Source organism: Vipera berus (genome assembly GCF_964194415.1).
Source record: "Vipera berus genome assembly, chromosome: 3".
NCBI lineage: Eukaryota > Metazoa > Chordata > Lepidosauria > Squamata > Viperidae > Vipera > Vipera berus.
Genome location: NC_138204.1, coordinates 122,406,833 through 122,426,772, shown reverse-complemented (window position 1 = coordinate 122,426,772; position 19,940 = coordinate 122,406,833). Strand labels below are relative to the sequence as shown.

At 38.3% G+C, this 19,940-nt stretch overlaps 1 protein-coding gene across 4 annotated transcripts in view; it reads left to right on the top strand.

Moving 5' to 3' along the window:
• AFAP1 (actin filament associated protein 1) overlaps positions 1-19,250 on the top strand; it is a 66,287-nt gene extending 47,037 nt beyond the window's left edge. The window contains exons 12-18 of one of the 4 annotated variants that reach the window (XR_014026120.1): positions 3,076-3,211; positions 5,311-5,568; positions 7,254-7,368; positions 9,323-9,487; positions 10,198-10,273; positions 10,697-10,887; positions 12,068-12,106. Coding sequence is in view for 3 of the 4 variants with exons in the window: in XM_081325250.1 (XP_081181376.1) it covers positions 3,076-3,211; positions 5,311-5,568; positions 7,254-7,368; positions 9,323-9,487; positions 10,697-10,887; positions 12,068-12,229; positions 15,722-15,748 (1,054 nt within the window). In the remaining variant the exon portion in view is untranslated. Of the gene's footprint in view, positions 1-3,075; positions 3,212-5,310; positions 5,569-7,253; positions 7,369-9,322; positions 9,488-10,197; positions 10,274-10,696; positions 10,888-12,067; positions 12,230-15,721 lie in introns of those variants that run through there. The other 3 variants (XM_081325251.1, XM_081325250.1, XM_081325252.1) reach the window with 3 other exon arrangements.
• Positions 19,251-19,940: the final 690 nt, after the last annotated feature.

The window sequence follows — 19,940 nt, the reverse complement described above, 5'->3', positions numbered from 1 at the left end:
TCCCCAAACCTCGCCATGTGGATTGCATACAAATATTATATAATTGGTAAATAAAGGTAGAACATATGTTAAATATACATCAAATGATAATATGCTTCCCTACAAAGTCAATTCTTGCTCAATGACAGACCAAGGAGTTAACTCGGAAAGGCAAGAGGAAAATCTAGAAGAGGTCTGTACAGCTCTTCAACATCTTCATCAACGATTTGGATGAGGGGATAGATGGGGAACTCATCAAATTTGCAGACAACACCAAGCTGGCAAGAATAGCCAATACTCCAGAAGATAGGCTTAAGATACAGGAGGATCTGGACAGACTCGAACACTGGGCACTATCTAACAAAATGAAATTCAATGGTGAAAAAAGTAAGGTTCTACATTTAGGCAGGAAAAAATCAAATGCACATGTATAGTATAGGTGGTACCTTGCTCAATAGTAGTAACTGTGAGAGAGATCTCGGAGTCCTAGTGGACAATCACTTAAATATGAGCCCGCAGTGTGCTGCAGCTGCCAAAAAAGCCAACACAGTGCTAGGCTGCATTAACAGAGGGATAGAATCAAGATCACGTGAAGTACTAATACCACTTTACAATGCCTTGGTAAGGCCTCACCTGGAATATTGCATCCAGTTTTGGTCACCACGATGTAAAAAAGATGTCGAGACTCTAGAAAGAGTACAGAGAAGAGCAACAAAGATGATTGGGGGACTGGAGGCTAAAACATATAGGGAACGGTTGCTGGAATTGGGTATGTCTAGTTTAATGAAGAGAAGGGTGAGGGGTGACATGATAGCAGTGTTCCAATATCTCAGGGGCTGCCACAAAGAAGAGGGAGTCAAGCTATTCTCCAAAGCACCTGAAAGCAGGACAAGAAGCAATGGATGGAAACTAGTCAAGGAGAGAAGCAACCTAGAACTAAGGAGAAAATTCCTGACGGTTAGAACAACTAACCAGTGGAACAACCTGCCTCCAGAAGTGGTGAATGCTCCAACACTGGAAGTTTTTAAGAAGAGACTGGCCAGCCATTTGTCTGAAATGGTATAGGGTTTCCTGCCTGAGCAGGGGGTTGGACTAGATGACCTCCAAGGTCCCTTCCAACTACTTCTTCTTCTTCTTCTTCTTCTTCTTCTTCTTCTTCTTCTTCTTCTTCTTCTTCTTCTTATTATTATTATTATTATTATTATTATTATTATTATTATTATTATTATTATTATTATTATCTTGTAGAAAGGAAAGGCCCACACTGATAAATTAAAAATCTTTGTGGTCTGCAAAGGAATGCTGGTGGGCTAATCAATGATTTGGTGACTAGAGGAGCATCTACAGTGTTGGAGCTTGTGGTCATGGTCAGCCATGGTGGCACTAGGCAACATGACTTTCAGGGCAGTGGTGGTGATTTTATTACTTTAAAAAAAAGTCTATGCTCTGTCCAAGGGTGCTTGGTAGGCTGCATGTACAGGCCTGGTCTAGAATTTATTTTGGAGCATTCAACTATCTAGAGCAGGCATGTCAAACTCATTTTGTTTGAGGCAACTTTTTATAAAAGAATTGCCATTAATTTGTTTTAATAAAATAATTTAAATCAATTTTTCACTTGATTTCAAATTAAATGAATGAGATTTTTTAGTACAATTGCCAAATGCAATAAACTGGTTTTAGGTATATGTTACTGGAAGGAAAAAGCAAACCCTGTTGCGTTACTGATCCCAGAGAAACATTTGCATGTATGCAGGTATCCTTAGGGTGCCATAGTTATGGATAAGAAATATTAGTTGCAAAGTTGGCATTTCTGGATGTAATACAGATATTTTGGACTTATTTTTGTTTCTTTGCATGTTTGATATTTTTAAAAAGGCATATGCTACTGACTACGCTTATGTACATACGTAACATGATCACTGCTTGTCCAAAATTTTACTATACAGGTAATACCCCCAGAAATTATTTTAGCCTTTTTAATAAATGTTGTTATTGATGTTAAGCTCACCAGGGAAAACATCATATATTGTTATGTATATACTAGGTTAATTATTTAAAGTCTGAAGTTCAAGATAACTAGATTCTAAATAATCTATTTTTCAAAACACACAACAGTCCAAACACTAAAGGCAAAGTCCAAATTAAGAATATTTCATTCTTAAGAATTGTTTAGATTCAAAATAGTTTTTAAGAGTGTACAAAAGATACTATTTTTTCTAGCATCAGCTAAATTAGACATATTACATTGAGAAAAATGTTTCTCATTTCTTTCCTGTTACCTTTGATTTCATTGCAGAGATGTTAACATAAGAAATAGATTATTTTGTTATCTAATTTTACCTTCCAAAAGACAGAAGCAGATGAAAAATGTGAGGTTCTTTCCTGTTGGCTTTTCTGAATTAGCTGTTTTAGATTCTAAAAGTTTAGTTCCTAAAGAAGTAATCCTGTAAATAATTTTAATGTCCTCCTCTAGTGCAGGCTCTTTTATGACTCAAGGACTTCAACTCCCACAATTCCTGAGCCAGCATGGCTCAGCTTGGAAACCTCTCCCTTTCCCCTCAGCATGGCTGGCTCAGGATTTCTGGGAGTTGAAATCCACAAGTCATAAAAAAGAGCCAAGATTGCTAGCCCTGCAATAGGCTTAGGAAAACCAATAAGGGAGCTGGGTTGTTGTTGGGTTTTTTTTGCAAAAGAAAAGGTTCCGGAACGCCATTCTGAGCGTTCTATGAAGAAAAAAGCCCTGTGAACACCTAAAGCCATTTCCTGATAGGTCTTGAAGGAACAGATTCATTTCCATTATTACAAGTTCTTTCCAGAGAAGTTTTTCTATTGAGCAATCTAAATCTTCAGCTTTGCCCTTTAAAACAATTGTCTGTCTTTTGACTTAACAATGTATGCCCCTCCCCACATACAAGTAAGTAAAAATGGAAGCTTTCTGACAACACATCAGGCTGTAGTGCCATTCAGTGTGTATATTCTAGATAGAACATGCAATCTCTTAAAAGACAGAGACTTGTAAAACAATTATTTTATGAAAAGACATGAACTTTCAAAGTGAACTCATTATTTGTTGTCCTGCTTGTTTTTGTATTTCAGTTTTATGAACAGACGGGTTCTTTCTACTAATCCTTACAGAGGAAATGCTGCTAATGGCTATGCATGTCCCAGTGGGATGGCACTTCATTATGATGATGTTCCTTGCATAAATGGATCAGTAAGAATTGACTTTTGTGTAGGTCAAATAATTTATATCTGTTGAACCTCTAAAAAACTTACGAAGCTTCTGAAATTAAATATCACTGGATATTATCACAACGTTTTGTTGTGTCTCAACCAGAGAAGGCGGGGAAATTAGTTCAGTATATCTCATATGTAAGCCAACACAAATATGTCTGTCTCTGTATTCCTTTGTTCATGAAGTTACACCTAAACATAATAGAACACTCTGGAGAAAAATAAAAACAAGGGTTTGATTAAGCGTGTTCTATGGCTAAAATACGGAGGTGGGGGGGAGAGAGTAATGAAAAACGTGCATGAATTTGTCTTCATGCAATTTTTATCCTATATATCTCCTAGCTATTGACAGATAGACCTCACTTAACGACTTCCTTGTTTAGCTACAATGGCACTGAAAAAGTAACTTCAGAACCAGTTGCTGCATTTACAACTATCACTGTATCCCGCGATCGTATGACCGTCATTTGCATACTTTACAAACAGTTTCTGAAAAGCAGACTCAATGGAGAAGATGGTGGTAAAATCACCAATCAAGGTCACATGATGTCTCACCTAATGATCCACAGTGACTTGCTTAATGCTGTTGCAGTCACACTTAGCAACTGTGTCATTGAGACAGAATTGATGGTCCCATTCATTTAGGAGTTTTCTCCAGCCAGTCCCTGAAATTGATTGACTGTGATTACCCATGTGTATCCTATAAGTGTAACTTTACCATATGATAGTTTCCTCTTTTGAATATAATTACATTTCTTACAGTACTTATCTATCCATCCTTAGGAGATGGTAAAAATTTTAAAATATCAACAATATATTGTTACGTGTAGTTACCATAAATACTGGCTGAAATTGCTTCCGATTGCTTTCTAACTCTGTATATTATATACAGCTCTATATTTTATCTTTCAGTGAATGCATTAGATCCTAAAAATTATTAGAAGCTGGATCCATTTTCAGATAATTCTTGACAAAGAAATTAATGTTACTAACACACATTGATCATTCTGGTACATTGACACAGGAATAAGAAGTTCCCCAACAACACTTGTGGGGCTATGCACATTTGCTTCTTGATTTCTTAGCTTGCATTCTTCTGTTGGGCAATCACCTGTAGTTATGGTTTCTTGGTTTCTAAATCTCTGTTTTTTGTGATGTCCAAATGAAGGTCCCAAAAATTGGTTATGAATCAGTATAAGAGGGTCACCTAGTTTAAAATTCTAATTTGTAGGAACTTCTTAAATCAAAATGATAAAAATTAAAGCAAGGAATCAAAAGGCTGTTTTGCATCAAGACATGTTTAAAAAGAGGAGGAACGCTCTATCAAAATTTTAGTATAGGGAAGGTCAAAATTTGCCTCGTGTTAATTTGTGGTTTCAACTCAATAGTCAGATGTTTGGCATATTTCATTGAAACTTATCTGATAGACTATAAGACAGACGACATATGGATATTGAGTGGCATTATTTCTTACTATCCTTTTCAGCAATGTGTTTAGAAATCTTAACCTTGGAGTTTGCAAGGTTTCCATTTTGATATAGTTATTGTGAACTAAAAGCAAATTTTAGAATAAAAATACAGTAGTACCTCGGTACTCGTTGTTAACTCATTCCGGGAGATGTAACAAGTATTAAAAACAAGTACCAAACAAACCACCGACTTAACCGTGTGACCCTTTGTTTTGGCCCGGAAGAACTTTCTATCCATCCCTTTTCCTATGCCAGTGATCTTCCCAGCACGGCCGACTTCCTGTCCACCTTTTGCGGCCGTTGCCTACTTACTTTTGAGCAATCTTCCTGAAATGACCGATTTCCTGTCCATTCTCCCTGGGTGTTCCCCTCTTCCTATTGCAGTGTGTCGAGTACCAAACAAATGACGAGTACTTCGACAACATTTTCACATCAAAATGCTTCGAGTACCAAATTTGACGAGTTTTGAAGCAATCAAGTATCGAAATACCACTGTATAGAACCGACAGAGAAGGAACTCTTGCTGAGGATTAGAGGGCTTTTCTTAATTGCTCAGTTAACTTTCTGATTATTCCATTTTTTTTCAGTGCATGAAGTTATGCTAATTTACTAAGTATGTGTATTGCAGAGGGAACCAGAAGATGGCTTTCCTACTTCTTCTAGCAAAAACACAGGAGAAGATGGGCTTTATGATAACATGGGCCTGTATGATAATTTGCCATCTCCGAAAATTTTTGCACGTTGTTCACCAGCAGAGCGAAAAGCCAATAGATTACCTACTGACAAACTGTCATCTAACCATTATAAACATCCTATCTCATCCAATCTGTCTTCTGCTCAGTCTGTCACTAATACCTCTGCTGTGGGGAGGGGATCTGTTGCACAGGTACTAAAATGCTTAATTCTTTTAATCATATTTCTTTTCTTGCTTTTGTGTACTGATCATTCAATGCTTACGGTTAGTTAATATAATATTGCAAAAATTGTTACCTTTAATTAAGAAACACTGGATATGAGAATTAACATCTTAGAAACCTATGCACTTTTCTTTTTAAAATTCTTAGCTTAATTTAGCTTGCTCCAACCCCTCCAGACTAACACTACAGCTCAGGACTCCCAATTATCCTTGAAGATTCTGGGAATTCCACCTGTAACATTTCTGAAAGGCATCAATTTAAATCAAACTATCTTGGATTTTACACAGAGCAAGTTTCGGAGGATAGATATACAGTATTATTAATATGATTGCTTCAACAGCTGAAATTAAGTCCTTGGTAATGGTCAACTTCACAGCCTAGAACATTCTGTACTTTTCTGTAGTAACTGTGTGCAATTACGTGTGTATGAGTACTACAGTTAGTGTATCGAGTGTAGATCGTTATTGTGGCTTGGGTGATTCCTACTGTTCTGTGTTGTGCAGATGGTGCTGTTTCATTCTAAAAGAAACAGACTTACTTGAATACAAAATCATTTCAAATAAATATACGTCATTCAATTTTGTATTCACTTTCAAGTCTTTGGGGATGTGATCTTCCCAAATAAACTTATTTCACATTCGGAAGTAATAGAGACGATGCAGTTCCCATAAGTAACGGAGGATGGGAGAAGTTTTTGACAAGTTGGCCATATACTTGTGCCCTGTTATAGTTTACTGCTTTTTCATTTTGAGAGTGGAACAGTCATTCCTCTGCTGTCAGTGATCAGTGTACTGTTTGCTGTATATTTAGAAAACCAATTAGAAATTTGCCTAAAAGATTTGTTCTAAGAATAACAAGATCTGCTAAAGTTTAAAATAATAGTGAAATGAGTTGCTGAGGAATCTTTTCCCCACACACACACACACACCAGTTCATTTTATTGCATGCATTGCAAAATGATTGTTGCTTGTTTCAAAAGAATGTTATGCAACATTGCTTCAAGAGTGTTTTTTATTGAAATGAGTAATTGAAGATTCCAAAAAATCAGATAAGCACAGATATTACCTCCTTAATGACTCATTTTAATGGCTCACAAAAGCCAATGTTATTCTGAGGCAAAACAATATAAAATATAAATCCAAACATTTCTTCACATTTCAACTTCCCATATCTGAACCATAAACAAATAACTAGTAAATAATGTAAGTCTAAATGTTGAAGTTCTACTCTTGTCTAATTAAAAACAGATGTCTTTTCACTCTTTGCAAAATGGTCCATTGCCCCAGTCATTACAACGTAGTTCTGAACATGTTGCAGTTCCAATAAAGGCTGATGTTATAAGATTTTATTGCCAGTTCGTTTCCTGGGCTTAAGAGATCAGTCTATGTTTTCTGGAGATTCTGGGCTAGAATAATCATCCTTCGATGATTATTTTGTGATGTGGCCGTTTCTCAAGCAATATTTTTTTAAATTTTATGTTGTCTTGTATATTTTCGAAAAGCACAATGGATGCCTTTGGTTGCTTCAGAAGCATGGTTTTCTAACTACCTTGATTTTAAACTTTTAACCAAAACTTGCCTCTGTTTGTTCCCACTGTTGTAAGAAAACTGCACTTAATGGTTAGCAATAAATGCATTCTTGATTTTCCTTGCAGTTTAAAGGGAAAAAAATGCCAATAGCTGCAAATGGAATTTCAGGAAAAGGGAGAACGTTAAATAATTCACTAAAAAAATCAGAATTTGCTTCAAATGTGAAACGTAGCAGCTCTAGTGAGTATTCTTTATTTCTTCTGGCTTTGAAATATCTTATTCTTTTAAACTATCTGAAGTTTCGAGGTAAAATAATTCTTTGGGCATGATAGATAAGTATTTGCCCACTGTCTTTATTTATTTATCTATTATTTATGCATCTGTCTATTGTCCATGAAATAAATGACTGCTCACGCAGAAATTTCATTACAAAAACCAAGGTCATTCATCATGATCATCAGTGTTCTAAGGTAAGGGGGGGGGGTTCAAGTTGATAGATTATAAGTAATTTCTGAAGAACTGTCTTCTTGTTGTCTTCTATTTCTACTTTGCTTAATATCTAGTCACATTTTCCTACTCCATTATTATAATTTATTTTAGAAATAAAATAAAAAATTGGATCACATTTGTATCATATGCCTAAAATATATGGGTTTCTCTATGCAGACCATTGTTTCAAGGAAGCAGCCAACATGTAGTTTGTACAAGACCAAGTGACTCATTTTTTTTTGCAGCCTCTGATACTCTCCAAATCTGTAATTCAATGGTGTCTATATTTTTTCACTATTTCTCAATGTCCAGTTTTAGTTGCACATTGACAATGGAAAATAATTGTTTTGATTGTTCTGCTCCCAGTTGTCATAAAAATGCCCTTATCTTTATTTTTTTATAATCGTTTTTTATTATCTTACTATTTTATTTACTTTTCTAGCATAAAAATAAAGGGAGGAACAAATGGAAAATTTATGTTAAATTCTTCCTTCTTTTTCAATGCTACTTCTTAAAGCTTTGGAATTTTTGGACACTTTTTCTGTGTAATTTGGCTGGTATGGTTGCTACCATTATCTCGATAACTGCTCAGGTGCAGTAGGTCATAATCATAATCAAAATAGTAAATGGAAGGGACCTCGGAGGTCATCTAGTCCTGCTCAGGCAGGAAACCCTATACCATTTCAGACAAATGGCTGACCAGTCTCTTCTTAAAAACTTCCAGTGTTGGAGCATTTACACTTTCTGGTGGCAGGTTGTTCCACTGGTTAATTGTTCTAACTGTCAGGAAGTTTCTCCTTAGTTCTAGGTTGCTTCTCTCCTTGATTAGTTTCCATCCGTTGCTTCTTGTCCTGCCTTCGGGCACTTTGGAGAATAGCTTGACTCCCTCTTCTTTGTGGCAGCCCCTGAGGTATTGGAACACTGCTATCATGTCACCCCTCACCCTTCTCTTCGTTAAACTAGACATACCCAATTCCATCAGCTGTTCCTTATATGGTTCGTAAGGTGTATTTTGAACTATTTGAAGAAGTTTTTGTTTGGATTAAAACTGGAGTGATTGAAGATGTAACAGCAACCATAGAGGTAGAGATGTCAGCTCTGCCATCTTCGGCTTGGCACTTCTCTAGCAGCGGCCATTGACCATTAGTGGGGAGGGAAAGAAGAGCAAATGGGGAATAAACATGTATAGGTTAGAGATGGGAATTAGGGAGGAGAGATGACGTTTGAAAGAGACCAGAGATGCATGAAACCAACCTGTGCCAGTCTTCAAGGCCACAAAGCTTTGGAAAAGAATGTGAATTGTTCCAAACATCCAAAGCGGTTCCCAAAACACCTATGCAGCTCGCCATTGGCCGAAGACAATCTGGTCAGGGAGGGGAGGAGAAGGACCAGGATGAAAGGGAAAAGTTTGTAACTGTTGGCGCAAGAACTTTAGTTCTAGCCTGTTTTTACTGCTGCCAGTAACCTTTAGTAAAAGAACCGGTCACTTCATCCAAATGGAGTCGAGGGTCTTTCTTTCCTAAGGGATTTGACCGGGGCGGGTCTGACAAGAGGTATGTCAAATACAGAATAATAGTAAAACAAGTCTTTATTGAAATATTTGACTATAAGCGGACATGCAAGTCAATGGGATGCCCAGGTTTGGTTTAGTCTTTTATTCTGACATAAGTTTCCTAGTTCAAATAATAATTAAACTTTTGTGTAGATGCAGATCAGTATAAGTATGGAAAGAATCGTGTTGAAGCAGATGCAAAGAGATTACAAACAAAAGAGGAGGAACTATTAAAGAAAAAAGAAATCCTGAGGAATCACCTGGCTCAGTTACGAAAGGAAAGGAAAGACCTCCGGGCAGCTCTTGAAATGAATCCTGGTAAGTTAGGCCCTTCTTTTTCTTTATAATCAAAGTAGGTCTCTAGCATCAGAAGTAGCTTTGTTATTGTTATTTTTATATGAAAAGATTCAAACTTAAAAACAGAGTAGTTTTTACAGAGGAAGTCCCCTCCTGTTTACAACTTAAGGGAGTTTGCGTTACAAAGATGAGACCAGTAGACAAACTGCTACTCTATGCCAATTTTCTGTCCCTTTGTAATATTCAATTAAGGGACGCGGTGGCTCAGTGGTTTAGGACGCTGAGCTTGTCGATCAGAAGGTCGGCAGTTTGGCGGGTCGAATCCCGAGTGCCGCGTAACAGAGTGAGCGCCTTTTACTCGTCCCAGCTTCTGCCAACCTAGCAGTTCGAAAGCACGTAAAAATGCAAGTAGAAAAATAGGGACCACTCCGGTGGGAAGGTAACAGCGGTCCGTGCGCCTTTGGCATCTAGTCATGCTGGCCACATGACCACGGAGTTGTCCTCGGACAAGTGCTGGCTCTTCGGCTTTGAAACGGAGATGAGCACCGGCCCCTAGAGTCGGAAACGACTAGCACGCATGTGCGGGGGAACCTTTACCTTTTTACCTTTAATATTCAATTAAATTTGAGGATGCTGAAATAATGAGACATTGTGTTTCCATATTCTTTTCAATGACAGCTAATGTTATGAAGAGGGTGGCAGAGATTCTTATTTGTTTCTTTATTTTATAGCAGTTCTGTTGTAGTTGTGTATATGATGTTACAGAAGAGGAGGCAACTGTTCAAGCATTAAGCTGCCACTTTCAAGGTAGTCCTGTGTTATAGATAGCATTTATACTGTTTTATTTGCCAGGCTGGATCATTTTAATGAAGTTAAATGCTCAAAACTAGTTTATACTGTTGAATAACCATAGCGCTAAATATAACTTACTTTGGCAATAATTTGCTGATGCAGTCTTAACTATTGTATTTTAATTATAGAATATTTTATCCAACCAGAGTGGTGTTCAGGTGGGTGGCTATAACAACTGAAATTATAAGTAAAAAAAGCAAACAAACAACTTGGGTACATTTAATGTGGCTGTTCAGATTAGAGTAACTTCTATTTGATGAATGATGATGACTCCCTTCTGAAGCTATCTTCTGTGAAGTGTCTTCACTTTCCAGTTTAAGAACAGAGTATACAATTTTATCACAGCCTCAAAGCTCACTTCTCTCCTCTGGATTTCAGGCCGGAAATCCCTAATAATCCTTGAAGATAAATTAAAGAAGTTGGAAGAAGAATGTAAGTTGAAAGAGTCTGAGCGTGTGTCTCTGGAACTAGAGTTGACGGAAGTGAAAGAGAATTTGAAAAAGGCTTTGGCTGGAGGCATCACACTAGGATTGGCAATCGAGCCTAAATCACAGAGTTTAACTGCACAGGTATTTTAATTTAAATAAATTTAATTTAATTTAACCTTAAATAGATTCTGCTACAAAATATATTTTATAAATAATTTTAAGTATCTCATTATTTTTAAATAATTACTGTCTGTCATGCTTCACATATGAGATTCAGCACTCAACTCTGTTGTTTGAACACTTTTGCTAGTTTAGATCTGTTACTACTTGGAGAATTATTATGCCATTTTATTATATTAATTATTAAATATCGACATAGAAATATAACAAATGTTATATATTATTATTTATTATACCTTGGCTTCTATGTAGCATATTGAGCACCAGAGTTGAAAAGATTGTATGAAAACATGGAGATAAGACAGAATGTGTTTTAAAAATTAAACACATCTGAGATTCTGGAACTTCTAACTCAAATATGCAGCCTGTTTGTACACTCGCCTCTGTAGTTGAAGATTGGAAGGTAGTGAATGTAATTAATTTTTCAGAAGGAGTCAGAGAGAGATCCAGAAAATCATAGATCTGTCAGATTAATGTTTCTTCTGAGGAAGATAGTAGAGACTGCTGTTAAAGATAATCAAAGACTTCACAGTAAGCTTAACAGCCAAGGGATAAAATGGCAGATCCTCTTATGGGTAAGCAACCTGGTAAAGAACAGAAAACAGAATTGTAACAAATTTACAGTTGAAGTAAATGGACATTGCTCACAATGGAGGGATAAAATTAGTGGGGTCCTCCTAGGACAGGGGTAGGCAACCTCGGCTCTTTTATGACTCATGGACTTCAACTCCCAGAATTCCTGAGCTGACTCAGGAATTCTGTGAGTTGAAGTCCATGAGTCATAAAAGAGCCGAGGTTGCCTACCTCTGTCCTAGGACCAGTGCTTTTTATAAATGATCTGGAATCAGGCAGGATTAGTGGCGTAGCCATGTTTGCTGCTGAGAGATATATGTTTCTTCACTACTCCTAGATTTCTAGTTACATGGCTCTGAAATTATTAACTCATTCAAAGGACTGCAGAGATTCCTGACTATGAATCTGCCAATATTACACTGTTATCTTGTTCTTTCAAACCAATCTTCACATTTGTCCAATAGGATAACACCCTCTTCTTAGAGAGCCAGAATAGTTTAACTGCTGATACAACTATTGGTACTTTTTGATAGCTGTGGTTTCAGGTTGTTTTCTATTTATTATTTAGTCCCCAGTTTTAAAGCATCAGGCACTGGAGAATTCACCCATCTCCAGTTGTGATACAAGTGATACAGAATGTTCTATGCCTGTGAATAGTGCAATTGTCCTGAAAAGACATTCATCCTCAAGCACCTCTCCATGCCGAGGCCACGTGCTTCAGAAGGCAAAGGTGAGGTTCACACGGTTGTTACATATTCTACTACTACTACTACGTAGCTTGGTTTATTTATCCTTTCTCCATAGTAGAGAAGCCAGTTTGCTGCCTTGCTTTGCTTTGAAAGAAGATACTGTTGCTCAGAAAAAAAAGCCCTTAAGCCCTCATATTACCCTTAAAAGTTTGTTCTTTTAGTCAGGGCTTTTTTTCTCATAGAACGCTCAGAACGGAGTTCCGGCACCTTTTTTGGATAGAACCTTGTAGGATAGGCAAGGCGGGTTGTATGACATGTGTGAGTTCCGGCACCTTTTTCTTATACAAAAAAAAGCACTGCTTTTAGTTCAAGTGAGAGAAAAAATGTGGAAAAATAGTTCTCCGGTTGCAATATGATTCTGTAAAAAAAATGTTTGGATTTTCTGCATGTTTGATTAGCTTTGCCATGAGTGTTATCAGAACATTGAGTCTTACCATATTTTCCAGCGTATAAGACGACTTTTTAACCCATGAAAATCATCTCAAAAGTTGGGGGGTCGTCTTATACGCCGGAAAATAGTACACAAATCAATCGAGCGCCCCCATTCTTGGAAAGCAACTTCAAGCCTCCTTAGTCCAGTCCCCCCTCCAACGTGACTCTCCCTTCCCACCCCCAAGAGCCTCTCAGCCCCTTCCCCTCCCCCTTGCAAACGCCAGACCCCGGGAGCTCTTGCATCTATTCCAAAGGGTGGGTGGAAGGAAAAGCCCCTTTTGGCTCCGGCTTGGCTGCAAGTCAGCGAGCCCGGGAAGGCACGCCCCCCCCTCTCACTGTGGAGGAAGCAGGGCAGGCTGGCGTCTGGCGGGAGCCGGCAGGGCAGTCCTGCACACGCGCGCGCTCCCCGGCTCCTAAGGAGTCCTCGGGGAGCCGTGGCAGGCGCCTCACGCTCTTCCCTCTTGAGGCGGCATCGGCGGAGCCGTCGAGCAGGAGCCGGCAGGGCAGTCCTGCACACGTGCGTGCTCCCCGGCTGCTAAGGAGTGCTCGGGGAGCCGTGGCAGACACCTCACGCCCTTCCCTCTCGAGGCGGCACCGGCGAAGCCGTCCAGCGTCGGGCGGGAGCTGGTAGGGCAGTCCTGCGCACACGTGTGCTCCCCGGCTGTTAAGGAGTCCTCGGGGAGCCGTGGCAGGCGCCTCACACCCTTCGCTCTCAAGGCGGCACCAGCGGAGCCGTCCGGCGTCGGACAGAAACCGGCAGGGCTTTGCATTATCTGCATCAGACGGGTCTGAATCGGGCTTGTGTCGGACACTTGGCAACTGGCATGTAAGTATTTTCCGGCGTATAAGACGAAAAATCTTGAAAATCATCTCAAAAGTTGGGGGGTCGTCTTATACGCCCAGTCGTCTTATACGCCGGAAAATACGGTACATAAAAAAGAAAGTCCACCAGAGCAAATGACACTAAAGTTTGGTTCTTGCTTTATTATTTTATAAACAGATTCATCCAACTTATAGTATGTGAGGATAAAAATGTAATCATCCCCCTATTTTAGTCAATTTGATAAAAGAACGTGGGCTATTTGTTCAACAGTAAAAGCTTATTTGGGCCAACCCTGCCTCACATAAACTTCAAACATTGACTGCCCTTATTAAGATAAAAATCTTCCCACATAAGCAGTCAAAAGAAATTTCTGAAGATTTCTGTTAAAAAAAAGGCATTGAAAAGATGTAGAAAAATATTCATGAAGCTCTACACCTACGCTAGTAACCAGTCAGAAACATAGTCTTGAAATGGAGAAAGTTTGGGACATTAAGAAGTTTCCAAAGTATGGGCTGTGCTGTTAAAATCACTACAAATGTGCAGTGTGAAATTATTCAGGTAGTCACAAACAATCCCACAGTAAACAATATCCAGATTTGTAAATATCTCTCACATTAGCTAAAGTCGATGCTCATGATTTTATCATAGCTTGTAGCTGAATTCAATATAGTTTCACTGCCAAACTAACACTATTGATCTGCAGAAGGAAATGAGGAATGGTCTTCCAGAAACCCCCAAACCTTGGGATAGGAGCATATATTGGCCATAAATTGCCTTTCATTGGTTCATATTAAGTGCTTTATGAAGGAGAACAAGCAAGGTTTAGTGTTGGGTCTGGGTGATAATTACATCCACCTTCCAACCACCTATTGTGTTTGTCTGAAGCCAAGTCTCAAAGGAAGCTGTAAGCTTGTCAGATACCCAAATGCAGAATCACATTGTGCTAGATTGCAGTTTAGTTTTTGCTTAGCAACTGCCTCATTAAGCAACCATTCAAAGTTGCAGTGGTGCTGAAAAAACTAATCTTAGAACCAATGTTTGCATTTATGACCTTTACAGCACCTCTCTGTCACAAGATTACCATTATAGTTAGTATATGTTGTCCTGTGCCTGACTTGTTTTTCTTTCCCCACCCCCTTGCAAAGATGAGAAATTGGAAAGAATTACAAAAGAGTAAGCAGGCACACCATAGGAAATATGCAATGAAAAGAATGGGGTGGCAGCAGCAGCCCTGAGTGTGCTATGCAAATAGTCCAGTGTATTCCCCATAGTGTGCCTGCTTACTCTCTTTTAATCCCTTCCTCTCCAATCTTTCCACTCAGGGAGTGGGAGATGGATAAAGCACAGGAGAAATTACATAGCTTTTTCTTCCCCTCTGTAGGCAATCTCTCCTGTGCCTGACCTAGCTCCCCCCTCCTCACAGGAGACTTTGAAAGGGAGGGGTTACAAGAGAGTAAGCAGGCACACAGTGGGGAATACACTGGACAGTTTGCATAGCACTCTCAGGGATGCTGGCATCAGAGCATTGATTTTCATGTGTATTCCCCATTATGTGTCTGCTTACTCTGTCGTAATCCCTTCTTCTCCAATGAATGTAAATACAAACATTAATTCCAGTTTTGCTAATTATCCCCTGCTGGGGGCAGCATTCCAAAGAGGTGGGAGTGGCTAAGAAGCAGACAAAACCTGAAGGTGCAAAACTAATTAGAAGATCCCAAAGGGCAGGGGAAGTGGGAAAGGAAAAGCACAGTTACAGTCACATGATTTCCCAAGACTATTTCACTTAATGACAGAACTGTTAGTCCCGATTGTGGTTACTAAGTGAGGACTACCTGCTTAACAGTTCCCTTTTCCATCTTAACAAGCTGTCCATGTTTACCTTCTTCCTGTTTTGACCTGTAGTTGCAAGATTTTATGAAATCATATATTATACCGGTTATGATTTCATTATTTTTTTGAATCAGTAAGATTCTGAGGTTCTATAATGCGGCATCCCAGCTTTGCTGGATGGCCATGCTGGCTGGGCAATTATGGTAGTTGAAGCCCACACCCTTAGAAGTTACGAGGGTTTAGAATTTCTTTCTGGAATTGTCTTTTTTTTTAAATCTAATCGTAAACAATAAAAATTTTCTAGGTTGGTACATAATATTTGACTTTGCTGATATGAATATATGTGTATTTGTAATTATATTTACATTTTCTTTTTCATTCTTTCTAGGAGTGGGAGATGAAAAATGGAACATAAAAAAGTACAATTGCTACTAGAATTCTGCTTTGGGTCTCTTGACTCAAGATGAACTAAGGAAGATTAATCTGCACAGGGGTATTAATCGGTTGTCAGTTCTGTTTAGTGAATGGACGGTATGCTTAATACAGCTAAAAGGGGGAACCTTCTTGAATGTGTCATTTCAAATGCAGTGATTATTTACTCACTTAAAATATGAAAGAAACTGTTTAAATGGTTACGTAGACGGATCAGGTAAAACTAGCACTAGCAATTGTGTTGGATGGAAATGGAGATTGGCATGTTTCAGTACCCATTTGGAATAGATTTAGATACATTTTAATTATTAGATATGAAATCCAATCTTGACTCCCTAAAACTTTGCTGTATGAATGTGGGGGATTCACAGGCTTGTAATATTAATTCAAGGCTTATGAACTTTATGCAAGAGAAGAATGGAGAGTTGTAGTCTTTGCAGAAATTACACACCTGCTTTTTTCCAGGGTGAGTAGAGATCAGAGAAAGACTAAATTCTTAATGAAGAAGTGAGATTAGAGCAAATAGACATCTTCAAACCCAAGTAAAAATACCGCTCTCTTTTAAACTCTTTTTTAAAAAAATGTATTTATTTGCTTGCTTGTTTTGAAACGGTTTTACAGATATTATTTTCAAAAATCAAATAGCAATGGATGCCACTTTACACATACAAAAAAGCTCCGCAACATTAAAAAATAATGATTTGAAGCAAATTTATGAAAGAATCATAAATTTGGATTCAGAAATCCAAAATATCACCCAACTTAAAAATATTTAAATTCATTAATTTTAAATTAAAAATCCTTAAAATTGCTACTTACTTTCTCTAATAAAAGCAGCAATGAATGTCTCCCCAAAAAATGAAATGGTGTTGTTTATAAAATCTGTTGTCTGTTAAAAAGAGACAGAATATTCTAAGACAACCATGTAAACCTTGTTCTTTTCCTGTTATAACTGTGTTTTAGGGCATGAATCTGAATTGTGAGTTAAGAAGTGCCCACCTGGGAAGCATTAGGGAACACGGTGGCTCTGTCTCTTAGTTTTCAAAGGCCATTTTCAGTACCGGGATAATAGTAACACCACCTTTGCGGACTTACTGAGATAGTATTTGTGAAGTACAGTGCTTGAGATGATCTACATACCTTTTCATTATTGTCTTTCCATCTTCAAATAAAATATAAAATGCCTCTTCAGGCAGAGCTCCACTATTCCCTTCTGTGCATATGGACTGCTCCAATATCATCTGGCATAGGATGCAACACTGCTGGACAAAGAAATCCTCCATTGGATAGTAAATAGATTTGCAGTGTTTTTGCATCTCTTTCTCCCTTTTACAGTTCTGTTTCTTACCCAAGAGCTGTGACAAAAATCATGGCTGGAGAGGCTCAAACGTTTTCTCCTTTGTTCCCCTCCCTGTCATATTGAAGTAGAGCACAGGTGTCAAACTTGCCATGTCATGTGACGTGTCGCAACATATCACGACTCTTTTTGCATTGCCGGCAACGGGGTGGGTGCAGCTTCGGTATGATGAAACCGGCCCATGGGCCGCAGTTTGACACCCCTGAAGTAGAAAGTCTTTACAAGAAGCTGCTGCTGATAGAAAGCTCTGAGTAAATGACAGAATAGCCAGAGTTGGCTCTGTGCCCTCTGCTTCTCCAACCATCTCTATTATGTTTGAGTTAGAGTAGGTACTTTAAAAGTGGCAGGATCTCCAACTAGCATTACTTGTGAAAACAGAGACCAAGGCACTCTAAACTAGTGACTATTTCTTTATGCACCTGTACCTCTCACTTTATCACACAAGTGACAACTTGAAGAGTCAAAGTCTAAAATGCATTTAGTTTTAAAGCACCTAGCTTTTTGCTAACTAGAAAGCCAGGAAGAAAGAATTGTGGTGGGAGAGAAGTGCTTGGAGAAGGCCAAATGCTTTGGGCATCAATCCCTTTTTTTTAGTTTGATCCCCAGCTATGCATTTGGATATAGCATTTATTCTTTGTATTGCCTGCTTTCTTCATGTCCACAAAATGTAGGTCATAGTAGAACTAATGATTTTCAGCTAGCCATGTCCAGCTTCAGGATAGAGGTAGGTTTTTTTTTAACCTTGGAATGATCTTGCTCAGTCTCTAATAAAAGTTGCTTTTTATTATTATTATTCTGAGATACTTGTTCTCTAGAATTCTCTGCCTAGTGTTAGCCTTTGCTGAAGACCTACAAATACATTCAGGCCTTCCTTGTACAAATAGTTATTCTTTAGATGATTATTTTTTAATTTATTATAATTTAATTGTGGAGAGCTACTTTGGTGTAGTAGTGGTTAAGACATCAGACTATGAACTGGGAGACTGTGAATTTTATTTTGCCTTGGGCACAAAGCCTTGGGCCAGTCACTCTCCAATGACTGAACTTGGGTCAGTCGCACTCTCAGCATTAAGAAGGAAGCAGTGAGCAAACCACTTCTGAAAAACTTTGCCTTGGACACTGCAGAGACTAGTCCAGGCAATCACCAGGAGTAAAAAAAAATTACTCAAAGGCACCCAAGCTATGTTGAGAAAATTGCCTGGGAAAACAGCATATAGTTAAAATAAACAAATACTGGGCTGCCACGAAATTCATCTGCCTGAATTTAGGAAAAAGGCATATTAAAAGGCCCTTGGGTGATAACCGCCATGTCTAAAACGATTCATCTTGCCTTTGACAACTGGTGACTTATTAAGGATTAATGTCTGCATTTAAGTTCCAGGTATTACACCCATCCATAAATTGTTCTAGCCTCCATAATGTAAAATGTAAAAATATTACAGATCTTTACACATCTTGATGATAGTTTTTTATTTTCTACAAGAAAGGCTGTGGCAGGAAGATGAATTAGTAACTGATGGTTGGGAGTCCAGTTCTGGGCATAATCAAAGGTGAACAATTTTACACAGTTGTAGGGACAATTGATTTCATGCATGTCAGTTATCTCAAAACCGTTTGCTCACACAGAGAATGACATCAACATGGGATCCACAGCGCAGTGTCAGTAGGCATAGTGTGCTCATACATCACTCCTTTTGTATATTTCCTTGAAAATTTAATTTATAAAGAGACATTTAATTTTAAACGTTATGTACCCAGCTTTATTTCCAAAAATGTACGTGGGCCTTATATGCTCTGTATCTGACTGAAAAATCCATCCAAAGTGTAGCCCTGCTTACTAGTTATTTTGAATCTTCTGAGCAGCCTAGGGTAATTTCCAGTGAATCCTTGTTTCCGTTTTGTGGAAAATTGAGAGCTTCACTTTATTTGGAAAGGAATTGGGATACATGTGTGTATGAAAACAGCCTACATGTGTGTGTGCAGGGAGGAACTCTGTATGCAATTGGTTGTAGCACTACCTTCTTGTTTATGTCAGAAAGATGGAGGATAAGCATTCCATAAATGGGGTATATTTCTGAGGCCCTGAATTTACATGCTTGATAATACAGTTTTTCCACTGCTGCTTCTTCTAATACAGGGAGTGCAGAATTATTAGGCAAGTTGTATTTTTGAGGATTAATTTTATTATTGAACAACAACCATGTTCTCAATGAACCCAAAAAACTCATTAATATCAAAGCTGAATATTTTTGGAAGTAGTTTTTAGTTTGTTTTTAGTTATAGCTATTTTAGGGGGATATCTGTGTGTGCAGGTGACTATTACTGTGCATAATTATTAGGCAACTTAACAAAAAACAAATATATACCCATTTCAATTATTTATTTTTACCAGTGAAACCAATATAACATCTCAACATTCACAAATATACATTTCTGACATTCAAAAACATAACAAAAACAAATCAGTGACCAATATAGCCACCTTTCTTTGCAAGGACACTCAAAAGCCTGCCATCCATGGATTCTGTCAGTGTTTTGATCTGTTCACCATCAACATTGCGTGCAGCAGCAACCACAGCCTCCCAGACACTGTTCAGAGAGGTGTACTGTTTTCCCTCCTTGTAAATCTCACATTTGATGATGGACCACAGGTTCTCAATGGGGTTCAGATCAGGTGAACAAGGAGGCCATGTCATTAGATTTCCTTCTTTTATACCCTTTCTTGCCAGCCACGCTGTGGAGTACTTGGACGCGTGTGATGGAGCATTGTCCTGCATGAAAATCATGTTTTTCTTGAAGGATGCAGACTTCTTCCTGT